The sequence below is a fragment of the Heterocephalus glaber genome, unplaced genomic scaffold, assembly GCF_053883595.1.
Source record: "Heterocephalus glaber isolate CG9 unplaced genomic scaffold, H.glaber_assembly_v1.0 deba00000896, whole genome shotgun sequence".
Lineage (NCBI taxonomy): Eukaryota > Metazoa > Chordata > Mammalia > Rodentia > Bathyergidae > Heterocephalus > Heterocephalus glaber.
This window is the reverse complement of record NW_028258170.1, coordinates 3,845,734-3,866,362: the sequence shown is the minus strand read 5'-3', so window position 1 is coordinate 3,866,362 and position 20,629 is coordinate 3,845,734. Positions and strand designations below refer to the sequence as shown.

General features: G+C 33.8%; 1 protein-coding gene and 1 pseudogene across 1 annotated transcript; one reads left to right on the top strand and one right to left on the bottom strand.

Moving 5' to 3' along the window:
- Nucleotides 1-5,010: 5,010 nt before the first annotated feature.
- LOC101705771 (olfactory receptor 5D18-like) lies at nt 5,011-5,987 on the bottom strand. Its single transcript, XM_004869094.2, has one exon. The coding sequence runs from the start codon at nt 5,950-5,952 to the stop codon at nt 5,011-5,013; it is 942 nt and encodes a 313-aa protein (XP_004869151.2). The 5' UTR covers nt 5,953-5,987.
- An 11,474-nt stretch (nt 5,988-17,461) lies between these two features.
- LOC101705389 (olfactory receptor 5D18-like) lies at nt 17,462-19,771 on the top strand (annotated as a pseudogene).
- Nucleotides 19,772-20,629: the final 858 nt, after the last annotated feature.

Genomic DNA, 20,629 nt, shown 5'->3' with positions numbered 1-20,629 from the left:
ATTTATCTGTATGTCAAGCTCTTTTCCCCTGCTTGGGAAGTTTCCTGCCTTTATTTCTGTGAAGAGATTTTTTTATGTCATCTTCACTCTCTCCCGTTTCTTCATTGAGTCCAATCAGTCTTATGTTATTCTTCTTTGCATCATCTAGCAGCTGCTGGATTGATTTCTCATGATCCCTTACAATTTTGAAGCAATTTTTCTTTTCCCCGTCACCCGTTGCAATCTTATCTTCTATATCTGAAATTCTGTCCTCACATTGGCTCATTCTGTTGTGTAGACTTTCAATGGGGTTTTTGATCTCCTAGAAAACTGTTTGTGTCTGTTTTATGGATTCCATTTGTTTCCTATATTGTGATTCCATCATATTCCTCAGCTCCTCTTTTTTTTATCTGTGTCCTCTCTAGATTTATTATAAGTATTATTATAATCATGTCTTTATTAATCATGTCTTGCACTATGGGCACAACCTCTGCTGTTATCTTAGAAATTATTTCTGATTTCATTTTTGCCAGATCCTCTTTTATTGCCAGTTCAGGGAGTCCAGGTGATTGACTCTCAGTGTTCATCTCATTTCCTTTTGGGGTAGCTGTAGGTGAGCTTGAAGTCTGATTTTGAGACTTATTTATATGACTCCTCATTTCAAATAGGCGGGTGCTGTTGGCGCCCATGCGGCTCACCTCCTCTATGCTGGGATCAGTGTCATGGCAGCCTAGAAGTCCCTTCCTCTGTGCTGGGTGCAGTGAAATGGTGGCCTGGAAGCCCCTTACCCTGAGCTGGGAGAGGTGGAGTGACAGCCTGAAAGCCCCTTCCTCTGTGATGGGAGCAGTGTTATGGTGTTCCAGAAGCCCCTTCCTCTGCACTGGAAACAATGAAATGGCAGCCTGGAAGCCCCTTCCTCTGAGCTGGGAGCATGGGAAGGTGGCCTGGAAGGCCTTTCTCTGTGCTGGGACTGGTGAAATGGTGGCCCAGAAGCCCCTTTCTCTGCACTGGCAGCAGAGCTACCTCAGCCCCGAAGCCCATTCCTCTGCCCTGAGAACAGTGGTACAGCAGTCCAGAAGCCCCTTCCTCTCCACTGGGAGCAGTGGAACAGGATAGCCATTTTGACAATATTGATTGCATTGTCCAGGAGTAAGGGGCATCTTTCCACTTTCTGATGTCCTTGTTAATCTTCTTTTTCACAGCACTGTACTTTTCTTCGTAGAGGCCCTTCATTTCCTTGTTTAGTTAATTCCCAAGTATTTCATTTTTATCCAAGCTGCTGTGAATGGCATTGTTTTCATAATTTCCTTCTCATTAAGTTAATAATTGGTGTACGCAAATGTTAATTATTTTTTTGTGTTGATTTTTAATCTTGCCTTGTGGCTGAAGTTTATTATTTGAAAGAATTTTTTGGTAGACTTTCTTGGGTCTTCTATGTAGAGGATCATGTCATTTTCAAATAACAGTTTGAATTCTTCTTTTCCTGTAGTTGTCTCTTTTATTTCTTTCTCTGGCCTGATTGCTATGGCTAATGTTTAAAGTACTATGTTGAAAAGAGTTGGAGATAGTGGGGATTCCTGTCTTGTACCTGATTTTAAGGGGGAATTTGACCACCAGAAACTAAAGACCCACTCAATAAATGGGCAAGTGAAATGAACAGACTCTTCACAGAAGTTGTACAAATGGCCCACAAATGAATTAAAAAAAATCAACATCTCTGGCCATTAGAGAAATGCAAATTAAAAGATCACTAAGATTCTATCTCATTCCAGAAAGAATGGCAATCTTCAAGGAATCAAACAAATAACTAATACAGGCATCATAGAGGTGAAAAAGAACACTTCTACATTGTTGGTGGGAATGTAAACTAGTATAATCATTATGGAATTTAGAATGGAGATTTCTCAAAGAATTAAGATTAGAAATTCCATATGCCTCAGTAACCCCCTGCTGGGTGTCTTCCTCAAAGAGTTTAAGCCATGATACAGCAGCATTAATGTATAGCAGTGTTTTATAGCAGCCCAATTCATAATAGCTGAATCCTGGAAACAGCCCATTTACCCATCAACAGACAATTGGATAAATAAATTGTGGGATATATATATATATATATGGTGGAACACTACTTGGATATAAAGGACAAATTTGAGATATTTGTAGGAAAAATGATGCTCTTAGAAAATATAATGTTGAGTGTGTGGTATCTCTCATCTGAGTAAGGCAAAATGCAAAGTAAGAGATACATTAAGGAAGAAGAGAATGAGACAAGGGGATAGATCTCTTGCAGATTGGAATGGGTCCATGGGTCCAAGGGCAAGGGATTGGGGAAAGGGATGGGGAAATAGAGCAAAGATTTACCAGCTATGGGATCCTAATACCTTCAATGAATATGGGTATTATGTGCCATAAAAATGAACTAAGATTAACAACAGCAACAAGAATGAACTGGGGAGAGGAGAACAGGAGGAGAAGGAGGGAGGGAGGGAAGGGAGTGGATTAAAAAAGGAAACAAGCTGTGTTATGAACATGTGCCAAGTCCTCAGGATGATTATAAAATGCTTGCACTGCAAACACGTACTAATGAAAGGAAAATTAAATCAAAGATTAAGCAGAGCAAAAATGGCAAAGAAAGTCAAATAAGAGACAGCAGAATGAAAATACAACTTCTGTTTGTGTATTGGAAGAATTGATATTATTATTCTCTCTGTCCATACATTGGGAAGCAATCTAGAGATTTAGTGTAATCCCTGCAGGAAGCAATAATTCACTACACACTTTGAAAAGTTAAAAAGAAGTGTTTGGAAAATTTTAATCAAAATAAATTTTTAATATGTGAACAGCTAGATATACTTAAACTGACCTAAGCATTACATGATGTATATGTGCATCAAAATCTCATTTTATTTCTTTAGTATATGCAAACTTTTTTTATGTACCAGTTAAAATAAATTTAATTTGAATAAAATATTTTAATTTAAAATTTTAAAACAGTTGATAGGGGACCAATTGCCTTTTAGAATTAGTGAAGTTCTATGGATAGATAAATATTATAATAAAAATATACATCTAATACTTTCCAACAAAAGATATGTTACCAAAAATGTTAAAATGTTAACTGGTTATATTTTATCAAATTACATTTTAATCACATTTTAACTAGTGATGCAATTATGATTTTGATTTAATCTATGATACCAAGCATAAAAACATTTGATATTTCAATCTCAGTATATGTGCTGTGGAAGCAAGCACCTGAATGCAATTAATTGAATTATATTTTATTGGAGAAATGGAGTCAAGAAAAATTCAAGACAAAGAAAGTTGGAAAGCTAATTATTGAAAGTCTTTTCAATTATGTATTTTAAATGAATTAAGTTATTCATGAAAATTAGATTCTTTGCCATTTAAATCTATGATACAATATTCTCTATCCAAATTAATACTTAGATATATATTCTTTCAATATCAATTGAGCAACAACTTACCATAACCTGATGTATACAACAATGTACTATAGAAGGATATAAGACTGCATGCCAGGGTTTAGTCAAACTTCAATGGGGTTTTAAATGATTATCTGAATTATGATAAAATTATACATAGTATTGATATGTGTGGAACTTGAATTGCTAAGATGACAGATAAATAGGTGGTGGCACTTGTAATAATGATCATAAGTTCAAAATAATATGACCATATGAATAACTTATTGAGCCCTTATAAAATTGTGTCACTATACCTACTCATATCAAAATGTAAGAAAATTTATTTTTTCCATTGTATTGATGATTGTTTGAAATTTTATCTAGATATAATGATTAAATATAAGGACAAATCTGTATAAAATATCTCAGTGGAATCACTTACTAAGTAAAAATCTGTTAGTTTTTATCGTTTATAAGTGAGAATTGGTGTCTGGTTTGCATTTATTTTGAAAAAGTTTATGGAAGTCATTATTTTTCAATTAATAAGAAAATTCCAAACATTTTTATTTTATGGTAAATAAGAAGTCTATTGAGAATTCAGAGATTATTTGAAAATTCAGAAAAAATTCATTAAAGATTGATAATGTTTATGATTACTTCTTGGAAACAATAATAGCACAGAATGCAAAATATAAAACTCTCATTTTACATGTAATATTTTTTAAGGCACAATCTATGAGTCCTATGACTCTTGCAATTTTTGTCATAGTTTATCATATTGCCACATTGTGGATCCTGTAGAAAAAACATTCAGGAAATAGATCATGTATTATTCACATTTTTATTCATGCTCAGTAATCTCTGTACATTACAAAACATATACCTACAAATACAAAGTTATATCACATTTGCACACTAAAATATTTATTGAATTATTATCTCAGTATAACATCATTATCTGCTTGATTTGTGTTGTAAAAAATTCCTTCCTTACTGAAATATATTTAGAATATTTCAGCCCTTTCACTTTTCTGCAGCCAAGTTTCATTAGTGGTTTTTTTTTCCTAACAAAGGCATCCTTCAAAAAATCATTAATTGTTTGGAAGTTTCCCTTCTTTGAAACTCTCTTGGTTGCTTATTTTCTACTTTATGCAGTGGCCAGTACCTTCCATGTAATACTGTCAACAATGGATTTTTATCATAGAAGGCAAGAATTCTCTATGAGCTGCACTCCTATACTTACAACAGATAATTCAGTTTTTAAGAACCTAGTCAACTTCAGGTCTCTTCTACGTAATAATTAGGGAATTAATATTTATTGAATTTTGTAAGATGTGTCACATATATGTATGTTAACTGTTAACTTCACAGAGTATAAATTACATTACCATATGTTAAATGAAACTTGTTGAAAAAAGATTAAAGATCAGAAGGATTATTAATGTGTACAGGAAGGAAAAGAATAGCCCAGGTTAGTATCTTGAAAACAAAGTCTACTTCTGTTCCACTATACAAAACTAACTCTATTAATTTTAAATGGCATTCTTAAAGTCAACTTTTATAAAAACAATTTTACATGAGGGCCGAACTCAACTAAAATACCTGCTTAATAAGAAAGTAATTTCGTGTTCATAAACTTGCAGACAGTGTCTTTCACATCCTTATTTCTCAGACCGTAGATGAGGGGGTTCAACATGGGGATTACCATGGTGTAAAACACAGAGGCCACTCTGACTGTATGGCTGGAGCTCTTGGAGCTGGGCACACAGTAGAGGAAGAAGATGGTGCCATAGAAGATGCTGATGGCCATCAGGTGGGAGGCGCAGGTAGAGAAAGCCTTGCGTCGGCCACTGGCTGAGCGCATCTTGAGGACGGTAACCACAATGAACAAATAAGACAAGAAGACTACAAGGAATGTGCCAATTATGGTAAATATGGCAAAAATGAGCAATAGTAACTGACTAATATAAGTATCAGAGCAAGAGAGTGAGAGCAGTGAGGAGAACTCGCAGAAGAAGTGATTGATGATGTTGAAACCATGAAAAGATAATTGCACAGCAGAGCATGTCAGTGTCAAGGAACAAGCTACACCCAGTGAATATGACCCCACCACCAGCATGGCACAGAGCTTCTGTGACATGGCAACTGTGTAGAGGAGGGGGTTACAGATGGCCACAAAGCGGTCATAGGCCATTGCTGCTAATAAAAAGCCTTCAGTTACCACAAAGGTACAAAAGAAAAAGTATTGTGCTATACATCCTGAAAATGAAATGCTTCTGTCACTTGCAATTAGGTTCACCAGCATCCTGGGAGCAATGATGGAGGAGTAGCAGAAATCCACGAATGAAAGGTGGCTGAGGAACAAGTACATGGGGGTGTGCAGTTTGGGGTTAATTTTGTTTGTAACAATCATCCCAATGTTCCCTACCACAGTCATGCTGTAGATGGCCATGAAAACCAGGAAGAGTGGAAATTGCAGTGTTGGGTAATCTGAGAAGCCCAAGAGGGTAAACATGGCTCCACTTTTGTTTGTCTCAGTCACTGACATGGATTCTGTGTGCCAGAATTTGAACTTTAGTCCTGAAAATGAAAACAGGGAGAGTGAGGACATAAGATGCATGATTTCCTTCCTTTATAAAGTCTGGAGAATGATGGAAATATCTTTCAGAAATTACACTGTTACTACAAAAGGTATAATATGTGCCTGACATTTTAAAGTAAGAACCATTTACATTTTCATAAGAGTAATACGTGTAATCAGGTAAACTTTAAATGCTCAAGTGTGTTTTTTTGGTTCTTACAAATGTAGTAAATAAATTTATAATACTTTATTTACTTTAGTTATTCATGTGATAACCACAGTGGTCTCTTATAAGTTCAATACATATTACCCTTGATGGTTATCTCAGACATATGATTTGTAGTGAAAAACAGAAATTTCAAAAAAATGTTTTTATATCATGTTCTCACTGAGTAACATTAAGTGCCAACTGCCATAAAAGTAAGTGTTTTGAGTTTATTGTTAATCAGTATGCCTATTGGACCCAGTAAATCTGATTCCAAAATAGCTCTTAATTAGTTTAGAGAATAAGTTCTTCAACTCAAGGAGGTTCAATTATGAGTTTTTCCATCTTGCCCAAAGAATTATAAAATCAGAATAGATCAAAACATTTTATATAGTTTATTTCCTTATTTTAGAGGTAACCAAATAGCCAGAAAACCATTGGGTTTTCAATGACATACAAATGTAGAACAATCACACTTTTGTGTTTAGACCCTATTCTTTCCAATATTGGATTCTGATACTTTTTTCCAAGTGTAGATACTCACAAGTTTCCTTTAATAATGACCACATTGTCAATCAGTGAGCCAGCTAGAGACTTTAAGTCTGTAAGAAAGAGCCCAATGCCATTGTAAAAGTCCCACAGATATGCTAGAATGCAACAAGAAGATAAGACACAGGAGAAAGTTATTTAACAAAATTTTGACGGTCAGAAATCACTAAATTTCTGAAAGACTGACATGCAAGCTTCCTTGTATTACTCAATAACATTCTAATTTTAAAAGAAGAAGCATCTGTACTCCCAAGTTGCTTTCTTGAGTGAAATCAACATCCTTCTTACTTTTGCATCTTTAAACAAACCTCCCAATTGTAGTTTTGATCTTGCTTGGTTGGGAATGATACCTTCTTTCATCTTCTATATTTACAACCTTGGCGACATGAACCCAAGAGATAATCTACTACTCATTCTCTTGAGGTAACAAGATAAACAATTAAAACTAATCACCATTACCTCATGCAGTGTTTAGGAAAATCATGTACATATACATTTGTAATTGGCACAGTGTTTGTACAATGTTATGGAACAATTTATGTCATATATACACAAAATGTAATGATGAGTTTGTGATAATTGACATAAAATTTACCTCAGAAATTTATCATGTATTTGTATTGGGAAAGCTTGAAACCCTTTCTAATTGCTGCTATGAAACATTCATTACTTATTGTCACTCATAGGGATCCTACAAATAGAGATAAATCTTTATACTTTATTTTCTCTCTAATCCCACTTCCACACATCTCTCCCAGTCTGGTAACCACCACTCTATTCTTTTTTTTCCCCCATTAAGTTTATTGGTACATTTTCGGTATACAATACAGTTACATTCATCATTGGGATCTTGTACCAGTACATGAGTCTCTTGGTTCTTATTTTTTTTCCCCTTCCCTTGCTCTCTCTTCACCCCCTCCACCCTTCCCTATTTGCAAAGACCTTGTTTCCATTTTTTTCCCTTTTCTCATATTTTTTCCTTTCCCTTTTTTCCATTCCCCTACCCCTCCCAATTCCCCTGCTCTTTTAAACCTTTTCTTCCTGTTACATAATATCAGTTATACAGTTTTAAATTACAATTTTAAGATCTAGGAGACATTACCACAGCTTTTACAGAATTTAAAAGGATAAAGAAAGCATATTACAAAAATCTCTTTTGAAATAAATTTGACAACTTCTAAGAAGTACCTTGGAAGACAAATTAATGAAACTAACTCTGGAGGAAATATAAAATTTGAATAGCACCTATTAAAGAAAGTATATTCCTAGTTTGAAAACCTACCTATATGACAACAGCAGGCTCATAAACATTTTAACTGATAAATTATATCAAACAATTAAAGCAGAAAAAAGAAGGAACACTTCTCCCCTCATTTTAGGAAATCAACATTGTGCTAATCCTAAAACAGGATAAAGATAATAGAAAAAAGTATGAACATAGATAGAAATTTGTTTAACAAAACAAACTATTGGAAGTCAGATCTGGCAGGATGTAGAAAGTGGTTTTGTTATAGGAATGGCAGTGTTGGTTCAGCATTGGAAGATCCACCCCCAAAAGCAATCATTTTAACAGAGGAAAGGAAAAAGCCATATGATCCTGTCACTAGTTGGAGAAAAAGTATTGGACTAAATTCTACAGCTGTTCATGGTAAAAGCTATCAGGAGACTAGAAGTAGAACAGAACCTTCTCAACAGATTAAAGACATGTACTCCATACTTCCAGGGAGAACACCTTATACAAATGGAGAAGATACAATGCTTTCTCCTTAAGGTGGGGAACAAGGGCAGATATGCTTACTCTTTATCTGTGCATTAAACTTTGAAACCTAGTCCCCACCAAAATAGTCTGGCAATAAAATGACACAACTAGGATAGGATTGGCATGGCAGAAGCAAAATCTTTATATGTAGATGAAATGATCATCTACAGAGAAAATACTAAGAAATCTCTAGGACCCCCTAGAACTTGTACTTGAATTTAGCAGGATTAGAAAACACAAGGTATATATAAAAATTCAGGTCTGTGTATACTTGCTATAAATGAAGAATTGGATATTGAAATTTAAAACTTATGTAGGAGTACAAAGGACCTAGAAAAGTTGAAAAGACAGTGCTGGAAGACATTTAGTACCTAATTTTAAGACTTCTTCTAAAGCTACAGTAATCAAGGCAGTGTTGGTGTAGGGAAAGACATATAGATCATTGGAATAAAACAGAGAATCTAGAAATAGAACCACACGTCCACTGAGTTTTGAAAGATTATTTAACATTAGCATTTTATAGAATATAAACTCAATTCAAGAGCCGAGGAAGAGATAGTGTCTTCAGCAAATGGCACTAGAACACCTGGTATCCATATATAAAAGATTAACCTCAACCCTTTTTTTCCATACATGAAAATAACTTGAAGGGATCTATGAACCTAAATAAGAAAGCCTAAAAGTATAAAACTTTAAGAAGAAATTATAAGGGAAAATATTTATGAATTCAGGGTAGGCAAGAACTACCTAGGATACAAAAAACACGATGTATAAAAGAAAAAAATTGATAAATGAGATTCCATCAAAATTTAGAACTTTAAATGACATCATTAAAATGAAAAGTAGTTCTTAAACAGACCATATTTACAATGCATATAACCTATGACCAGAATATATAAAGAATTCTTAGAGCTCATTAATAGACAACCCAATTAAAATGTAGATGTAAGAAGATGATAAGTAGCCAGTATAGCACAAGGAATGGTGTGCAACTCTAGAATCAGAAAAATACTAATCAGTACAATAATAAGATTGAATTATACACTCATTAGGGAGATGAAGGTAAAAGTTTTAAAAGCCTTGTCATGACTTTTTCTTTTTGTTGGATTCTCCCCCTTTGCATTTAATTTGTCATGCCCAATGGATTCATTCTGCTGGGTTTCCTGGGGTTGTGAGCCTCATTGTCCTTTCCTAGGGTATTGTCTAAAATTTTTTGGAGTGCCGATTTGGTATTCATGAAGTTCCTGAGGTGCTCTTTATCATGAAAGTATCTTATTTCTCCATCAATTTTGAAAGATAGTTTTGCAGGGTACATCAGTCTGGGTTGGAGGCTGTTTTCCTTTAGGGCTTGAAATACATCACTCCAAGCTCTTCTTGCCTTGAGGGTTTGCATTAAGAAGTCTGCTGTGATTCTGATGGGCTTTCCTTTGTATGTGATTTGTTTCTTTTCTCTCACTGCTTGTAGAATTTTGTTCTTCTGTTGGATTTCTGGAATCCTAACTATTATATGCCTATGTGTAGATTGATTTTGATTAAGGCTAGCTGGAGTCCTATATGCCTCACTTATCTGTATGTCAAGTTCTTTTCCCCTCCTTGGGAAGTTTTCTGCCATCACTTCTGGGAAGAGGTTTTTTTATGTCATCTGCACTCTCTCCTGTTACTTCATTAACTCCAATCAGTCTTATGTTATTCTTCTTTGCATCGTCTAGCAGCTGCTGGATTGATTTCTCATGTTCCCTTACAATTTTAAAGCAATTTTTCTTTTCCTCCTCACTAATTGCAATCTTATCTTCTATATGTGAAATTGTATCCTCACATTGGTTCATTCTGCTGTTCAGACTTTCGATGGAGTTTTTAATCTCTTGGAAATCTGTTTGTATCTGTTTTATGGATTCCATTTGTTTCCTATGTTGGGATTCCATCATGTTCCTCAGATCCTCTATTTTTTTAATCTGTGTCCTCTGTAGATTTATTAATCATGTCTTGCACCATGAGCAAAATCTTTGCTGTTATCTGAGTAATTATTTTTGATTTCATTTTTCCCAGATCCTCTTTTGTTGCCAGTTCAGAGTGTCCAGGTGGTTGAGTATCAGAGTGTTCCATCTTGTTTCCCTTTGGGGTTGCTGTAGGTGATCTGGAACTCTGTTTTTGAGGCTTGTTTATGTATTTTCTCATTTCCACAAGGGAGTGGTGCTTCTGGTGCCCACTTGGCTCACCTTCTCTGCCCTAGGAGCTTGGGATGGCGGTGGGTGTGCTTCCTTCTGGGTGCTGGGACCAGCTTACCTTCTCTGCCCTAGGAGCCTGGGATGGAGGTGAGGAGCTTTCTTCTGGGTGCTGGGACTGGATCCACCATTCTATTCTTAAGTACTACAAAGTCAACATTTTAATTTCCACATATAGGTGAAAATCTGAGGCATTATTCTTTTAGTGCTTGGTTTATTTCACTTAATACAATGTGATCAATTCATGTTACTGCAAATGAAAAAATTACATTTTTAAATATTCAAATAATATTCCTTCCTGTATGTGTTCCACATATTCTTTCTTCATCCATCTATCAGTGGACTCCTAGTTTGATTTCATACTTATTTCATAATTGTTTTAAAAAATAATAAATAACTATAATTGTAACATTAGTAATAATGGTAATATTAGTAGTATTAATAATAGTAATAATAGTATTATCATAATTAATATTAATTAATTAGTAGTAATTAATAGTGAGAAATTGATATCAATAGTATTGATATAATTAATATTATGCTACCATTAATTAATAGTAATAATAATAGTAATAACTGTAATATTAGTAAATAATTGTAATACATAATGGTTACATTCATTTTGTGGGACTGATACATATACATAATGCATCTTGAACAACTACATATCTTTACTATTTTGAAGAGTGCTGCAATAAACAAGTGAATATAGATGTCTCTTCTGCATATGGATTTCTCATATATATGTATATATCAGTATATATATGTTTATATATTTATAGATATATACAGAAATGCTGTTCCTATGGTACTTCTCTTCCTAGTTTCCTAATTGTCTGAGAAATCTCCATTTGCTTTTCATCATGGATGTATTAATGTATACCTACACCAGCAATCTATGAATGTACTCCTTTCTGAGTTAAACTCCATCTTCTCTGATGACAATGTGATAAAATTAGAAATCAACAAGAAAAAAATCTAGTAATTTTACAAATACCTTAGAACTAGCAACATGTTCTTGAAACCGTCAATGAACTTAATAGGTAAATTAAAAATCTTTCAGGAAAAAATGACATCATAACCCATCAAATCTTATGAGACAGCAGGAACAATAATAACAGTGAAGATTATAGTGATAAATTCCTACATTAGAGATAAATTTCAAATAATGAAAGTCTATAACTCAAGAAACTAAATGGGCAAGAACAAAGCAAAGTTAGAATTATTAGAGTGCTTGCTTCAACAGCATATGTAGTAGAATTATTAGAAAGAAGTAAATAAGTTTAAGTATGCAAATAAATAAAGTGGAGACCAATAATAAATAAATAAAATGAAACTTTAGGTTTCTTTGGAAGATAAATTTAAAAATCTTTAGCTGGAATAACCAAGACCAGCAGAGGCAACATCCAAATAAATGAAATCAGAGAAGAAGCAGGAGACATTGCCACTAGTAAAATAGAAAAACTAATGATCATTAAGGAATATAATAGACACCTTTACACCAAAAAACTATAGGTGCAATGGTTAAATTTCTGGACATGCATAACTTACCAAAATTGAATTAGGGGGACACAGAAAACCTGTCCAGGCAATAATACTTAAAAAGATTGTGTCAGTAATAAAAGGAAAAAAGGAAATTCAATTCAATAAGGAAAAGATCAGGACCACAAGACCTCAGTGCTGAAGTTTACCAGACACGTAAGGAAGTAAAACTAATTCTTCCCCAAATGTTGCAGTGCACCAAAATGGAGAAAACACTTTCTAACACATTCTATAAGGTCAACATTAACTTAATAACACAACCAGAAGACAACTCTGATGAACACAGATGCAAAAATTTTCAACAAAATACAAGAAAATGTGATTCAAAACTTGTTGCCAGAAATTCCTTAGAGAACTAACATTTAGAATGTACAAAGAAGTAAAAAAAAAAAAAGGCCCCCAAAATAAAATATTTGATCAAAAATTGGGCAAATTAAATGAACAGATGCTTCTCAGAAGAAATACAAATGGGCAGTAAAAATATGAAAAAAAAGTTTAACATCATAGGCTATTAGGGAAATGCATATGAAAATGACACTGAGATGCCATCATACTCTAGAAAGAAGGACTAAAGGTATAATAGATAATGTGAAATAGGAAGAAAAGGGGCAAAGGGGAAGGGGAAATGGGTGGGGTAGGGGAAAGGAAAGAAGGGAATGGAATTAACATGAGAAAATGGAAAAATGGAAACAAAATCTTTGTAAATGGGGGGGATGGAGGGGTTGAAGGGAGAGCCAGGGAAGGGTGAAAAATAAGAACCAGAGAGATTATGTAAAGGTGCAAATTTCCAATGACGAATGTCATTATATTGTATCCCTAAAATGTACCAATGATTAGAATGAATAATTGATAATGCAAAATAGGAAGAAAAGGTCCAAAGTGGTAGGGATAGTGGGAGGGGCAGGGGAAAGGAAAGAAAGGAAAAATTATGCGAAATGGAAAAAATGGAAACAAAGTCTTTGTAAATAGGGAAGGGTGGAGGTGGGGAAGGGAGGGCTAGGAATGGGAAAAAAATATGAACCAAGATGCATCATGTAAAGGTACAAGTTCCCAATCAGAAATGTAAATGTATTATATACCTAAAATGTACCAATAAAAGAATTTAAGAAAAAATAGCAATTAACAATAACTAAATCTTGAAAGTGGCCAATATGCCAATCAATAAATGACTGGCTAAAGAAATGTGGTATTTATACACAATAGGGTACTACTGTGCCATAGAGAATAATAAACCTGAGGCATTTTTAGGTCAGTGGATGCACCCTGAGACAATTATATTAAGTTAAATGAATCAGATGCACAAGCTTGAATTTTGCATGGTTTCTTTTGAATGAGAAACCCAAAATCTAAGTAAAGAGCAAATAATGGTACATAGGAAGATCTTTTATAAACGGGAGGGGGAACAAGAGATAAAGGGAGGGGCAGGGAGGGGAAGCAAAGCAAATGAAAATAAAAGAATTGATGGGGAAAAATGGAAATAGAGATTTTGCCAAAAGAAAGGGACCAAGAGTTGAAAGGAACATGGAAGGATAGGAGGGGTAGGACACAGAAAAGGAATTAAGATGTGTGATGTAAATATGCCAACCCACCACAATAAATATAATCATTATGTACTCTAAATTCATGCAAATAAAATACAAATAATGAAGAAAATGTGATCCAATACTACATAAGTAATTTCATTTAATATTCTCAAGTGAGATTTATCCCAGGGATGCAAGGATGGATCAATATACACAAATCTGTAAGCTTAAAAAAATCATGTTAACCAAATGAAGAACAAAAACCATATAATTATATGAATAGATGCATAAGAAAGCATTTGAAAAATTAAATACCCACCTTCGTAAGTATTAGTTATTGAATCAGTATACTTCACCACAGTAAAAGCTTTATCAGAAACCCACTGTCAACATTGTACTGAATGGCAAATGTGGAAATCTTTTCCTATAATATCAGGGATATAGCAAGCATGTTCATTTTAACCATTTCCATTCAATATTAAATTGGAAGTCTTATAGATGCAACCCCATTCTTTATAACTACAATAATAGTAATGATACCTCAAAGTAAAAATCACCAAGGAAATAAGTGATATCTTCAAAGAAAATTACAAAACGTTGGTGAAAGAAATTGAAGACATGGAAAAGACCCAAGATATCCCATGTTCCTCGATTAGAATAATTAATAATCTTAAAATACATTGAGTAATCCAAGTGATCTACAAATTTATTGATCAAATTATCAGACATTCTTTACAAAAATAGAAAAAAATCTTTACTGAAATTTTTATGGAACCACAAAAGATCCCAAATAGTCATAGTAATTCTGAACCAAAAGAATGATGCTGGAAACTATATAACACTCTAATTGAAAACATACTAGAAAGTAATAGTGAAAAAAGCAGTGTGAACCTTGATCTTGGAATATGATTAGACACATAAACCAATGTGTCAGAGTAGAAAGCATCAAAAGTAAATTCATGCATTTATGACATTTATTTTTGGTAAAGACAGCAAGAACAGCCACTGGAGAAAGAGTAAAGTCTAATTTCTCACCATGTATAAACTCCATTCAAAAGGCAATATGAGTTACTAGAAGAAAACAGAGGACACATGCTTGAGGACATTGATTTGGGAAGATTTTTTAGATATGACCCCAAAAGCACAGTGAAAAAAAGAAAAATCGACAATTGGAATGACATAAAATGCTAAAGCATCTTCTCAACAACAAAAAAATGATCAACAGAGTGAAGAGGCAACATGCAAATGGAAGACAGGTTTTTTCTTTTTTTTTGGTACCCTGGATCAAACTTAGGACCTTGTGCTTGTGAGGCAGGTGGCAGAACAACTGAGCTAAATCCCTGGCCCAGGAATACAAAGTTTTCAGACTATTTCTCCAACAAGAGATTCATGTCCCTAATACATAAACAATTCAACTCAAAAAACAAAACAAAACAAAACAACAAATGTTTCAAATAAAAATGGGCAAATGAACTGAACAAATATTTTTTAAAAGAGAATATGAATGGGCTACAGGTATATAAAAATGTAAATCTAAACAATCATTAAGAAAATATAAATCAACACCACAATTAAATATTATCTCATCCGAGTAAGAACGGCTGTTACCAAAAAGAAATTAAGTTACAAACGCTGTCAAGGCTAGGGAATAAGGGGAACTCATACGTTACTGGAAGTGTATTGCTGAAAATATGAGGAATATTACAGATATTTCTTAAAAGTCTAGAACTAGGACATGACATAGTAATCCCACTGCTGGGTAAATACACAAGAGAGTAGAAAGAAGAGATACTTGCATGCACTTGTTTATTTTAGCACTATTTGAGACATGGAATCAAATCATGCACCCATTGTTGAATGAATAGATAAAGAAAACAAAGTGTATACATGATGGAGTAATACTATTCAGATATAAAAAATAATGAAATTCCATCATCTGCAGCAACATTAATGAATTTGAGATCATTAGATGAAATGAAACAAGCCAAATACAGAAAAGATGCTTCAGGTTTGCACTTACATGGGGAAAAATGCTTATCTTTGAATAGAGAATAGAATAGCACTTTCTAGAGCCTGTAAAGGGAATGTAGAAATGGGGGCTGGAGAGAGGACAAGGACAGGAGAGTAGAGATGGGTAGGATAAATAACTTCTAATATTATCTAGCAGAACAGGCTCTTTATGGATGACATAAGGAATGTTTTATAACAGTTACTAGAGAAGATTGTAAATGTTTCCAACACAAAGACAGGGTAAATATCTGAGCTAATAGATAAGCCAATTACTGTATTTTGCAGGTTACACTCTGTGTACATCTGCTTAAATAGAACAACCCCAAAAAGGTACAATTTCTATATGTCATAAAGTATAAACTTTTTTGAAAAAATGATTGCATCAGATAAAGGTGATTAATTTTAATCATCTCCTTTGTAATCTCTGGAGAATAGGGCAGCAGACCATCTCCAGGGTTTGCAACTCCAAGGTTGTAACTGTAGAAATAAAAATGCATGCATCACTCTCATCCAGGAAAGATCTTGGCTTTGGAAGATGCAGATTTGTTTTAAGATTTAAAAGAAATTAATTTAAATCAGGAAAACAACTACAGAGGGTGGGAAGTAACTCTGGGGAGGTTCATGTGATTGTGCAGGATTTGTGAGCAGCATGTGTGATTGTGCAAGTGTACTCTTTCTGCAAAGCTTTGCATGAGGCTCAGCTCAGGAAGCTCAGTAACTGACCCGTGAAAACAGGTATGTTGTATGTGGGACACAAAAGCTCTGAGAGTTTGGAGAACATATTTTTTTGCATTTACAAATTTTTGGAAACATGAACCATGTAGAACAGATAAGAACTTAAGTAAAGTGAAATACATTGATTTGAATATAATATAGTGAAAAATTCAAGGATATCAATTTTTATTAAGATTATCAACTAGAGAAGACAAAATAATAAGTAACCAAAAAAATCTGCAGGAAAGATTTCAGCTCTCGCTTTACCTAAAATATAATAAAAATATAATAAAATATCTATCTATTATCAATCTGATAATAATATTTGGACCATAGGAACCATTAGATTCTATGAAACATTACTTTAAAATAAATTTTAAGAGCCAGGCATGATGGTGCATGGCTCTAATCCTGCCATGCTGGGAGATTGAGGGAGGAGGACATCAAGTTCTAGCCCCATCTCAGCAACCTGGAATCTTAGTAAGACACTGTTTCAAAAAATAAAATAAAATAAAATATAATATAATAAAATAAAGGCTGAGGATCTAGTTCAATACAAAGGTTGTAGGTTCAATTCCCTGAACCATAAAAAATTTTAAATACCTAGAATAACTGAAATATGGTATTACTAAAAATGTGATAATTAGGATGTTTGGCTTATGAGCAAATTCTTTTTTGAAGTTTATTTTAATACTCAGATTTATAAATGTAACAGTGCAATAAGGCCATTATATGTCTTAGTCGTGCTTTTATTTCAACATGATTACTGTGAAAAGTCTTTCTTGAGTTATGTGACCACAGATAGTGTACCAGAAAAGGTAGATTCCTGTTGTGTTAGGGTCTGGTTAGCATCTTTTATAATAACATCTTCTCATGAAATGTCTTCATCTTGCAGGATCACCTAAAATGTTTTATTCTCTGCTTCACATTATTGTAGAGACGAGGAACCAGAATGAATACCTTAGACATCTTTGAGGCAGAGGATGGACACAGTGAGAGGGACAGACTGATTGACAGATACACAGACAGGCAGAATCTTTTAGGAATGGAAAGTTTCTACTGTGATTATTCCTGGATGAAAACAACCCCTCAATCATATTGTATGATATTTTTTCTTGATGTTACTTTCTACTGTATCCTTGTGTCACAAACACTGTCAGCAGTTTATTTACATTGGTTCTAACATTTTTAGTTCTAACTGACTCCAGGTATGACTGTTGATAAAGGAAACATGTTAGTGTCTAGACTAGAGAATGTACTGCAGTACAAAGAGGTTGTATGTTTGGGAGTCACAGGACCAGAACTTTAGACAGAGATGCATAGATTGGTGTTTATATGTGACTAGAAAAGTTAAGCTTCCTGTCTTCTATTTTGTCATCTCTAGAATAAGGAAGTAAATGAGAATGTCTTTATAATCTATTCTGTTTTTTATTCATTGCAAAATGTGGATAGGTTTATAATTAAAACTCCCTAACTGAATGAGAAAACCGGGTAACTGTGATTTATTTTGATATCATCTTTATTGTGTCAAATGTAAATGTATTGTATACCTAAAATGTACCAATAAAAGAATTTAAAAAACTAAAATAAAATGTTTCCCTAAGGAAAAAAAGTGAAATTAACAATAAGAGCACAAGAGAAATATTAGGCTACCCTTCCAAAATACCATTATGTGAATATAATACACAAAAATTAGTTTGTTGGAAAATTTCTGTTTTTTAATTCTAAACACCATTCTGAGCTATTAGTTTTATCTTTGGAGAATTAGATTTTTTTTTTTTTTTTGGGATCGAACTCAGGTCCTTGTGCTTGCACACCAGGCAGCGAAAACACTGAGCTAAATCCCTGGCCCCTAATTAGTTTTATTTTTTATAAAACTGCAATGTGCAATGACAGCTAAAAATTTTTATGAGATTTGCATAAAATAACCATAAATATTTTATATCATTTTTTATTTTTAATATTAAATGTTACAGTTAGGAACTGAGAATGTAATTCGGTAATTGCATTCTTAAGAAAAATTTTATAATAGTAGCATGTTAGATTTTTAGGGATATATGGTATCTTATAAAATAAATACTTAGATTCTGAGGGGTCTTTTGATTCATCAAAAAGCATCTCTAAAAGCAAAATAAACCAAGCACCTTACTCTTCTGATTATTTTCATTTTTAAGACTTTCAGATTCAGACAAACAGAAACCATGATACTGTCAGAAACAACAGTGGAACCACATTCATCCTCTTGGGCTTCTCAGATGTTCCAGAACTGCAAGTACCACTTTTTTTTTTTTTTAATTTTTTGGGTGTCTACACTCTCACTGTGGTAGGAAATATCGGGATGATTGTAATCATCAAAATTAACCTCAAGCTGCAAACCTCCATGTATTTTTTCTTCAGGAACCTCTCATTTGTGATTTCTGCTACTCCTCCATCATTGCTCCCAAGATGCTTGTGAACCTGGTCTTAAAGGACAAAACAATTTCATTTTCAGGGTGTATAATGCAATTCTTTTTCTTTAGTATTTTTGTGGTAACAAGATTTTTACTAGCAGCGATGGCCTATGACCGCTTCATGGCCATCTGTAAGCCTTTTCTCTACAAAGCAACCATGTCAGAGAAACTCTGTCTCGTGCTGGTGTTGGGGCCATATACCTGGGGTGTGGCTTGTTCCTTTACACTGACATGCTCCGCCTTGCAATTATCTTTTCATGGTTCCAGTATTATTGGTCACATTTTCTGTGAGTTGTCCTCACTGCTCTCCCTGTCCTGCTCAGATACTCACGTAAACCAGTTACTTGTGTTCATTTTTTCCACATTTAATGCAGTTGGCACACTGCTTATTATCCTCTTGCCTTATGTGTTTATCCTTGTTACCTTCCTCAAGATGCGCTCAGCTAGTGGGCATCACACGGCTTTCGTCACCTGCACCTTCCACCTGACAGCCATCAGCATCTTCTATGGCACCATCCTGTTCCTCTACTGTGTGCCCAGCTCCAAGAACTCCAGGCACATGGTCAAAGTGGTCCCCATGTTTTACACAGTGGTGATCCCCATGCTGAACACCCTGATCTACAGCCTGAGAAATAAGGATGTGAATGACACTGTCCGAAAAATAATGAACTCTAAAATGATTTCTTATTGAACATCATTTTATTGTGCATCCTTCCCTGTTATATAAGTAAAGTGTGCTCTTGAGAGTTAATTTTAAAGATAACTTATTTTAATAGAGTTAATATTCAACTGGAGTGTTTTAATTTCAATAAACTAACCTTGCTCTTTATCAGCAATATTGATGTTTCATTTATAAATTCATGGTAACATATTTTACAATCTCATTGTATAGATTAAAAGATAACTTATGTTTCCTGTGTATTACCATGCATAACTTAATAATTATTATTTCCATTATACTATCTTATATGCTGATTACAGTAGACTTTAAATAAACAGGAATGACTTCTAAAGTAGAAATTAATAGTTTAGATAATACATAGTAATTGTTTTCAATAATATAAAAGCTAGTGTTGATAGTATTTCAGTGAACTAGTTGACAATTCCTAAGACAAAGTAATAAGTATTATATAGATATTCTGAAAAGCAAATTTAAAACATCTACAGAGGAATGGTAGAAGGATTCATTATAAAATATGTATCTGTTAAATGTGGTTTTAGCAAAGGAAATGAGTAGAATTCTACAGATCTCTTTCAGTTTAGAAAAAGGATTTGTCAAGAAAAAAAACCCCAGCACAAATAAAAGCAGGTATTTAAGAATGTAATACTGAAGAACAGATGAAACAAATATTTTATTGAACTTATGTGATTAAACAATGTATGCATATATGTGTGCATGTGTTGTAGAATATATATGTTATTTGGTATGAAATTTGATTAACATATTGTCTACATCTCTGATGTGCTTTGTTTTTGTTTGTTTTGTGGTCCTGAAATTCAACATTCAAATTTCTAAGTTACATTCTCCTTATATTTTGAGACAGAATCTCACCAAGTTCCCATCCTGGCCTAGAACTTGTGATTCTCCTACTTCATCCTCCTGAATGGCTGGGAATACAGGCATGTGTCACCATATCCAGTCCTCAATGAGTTTTTAAAGAAACACCACT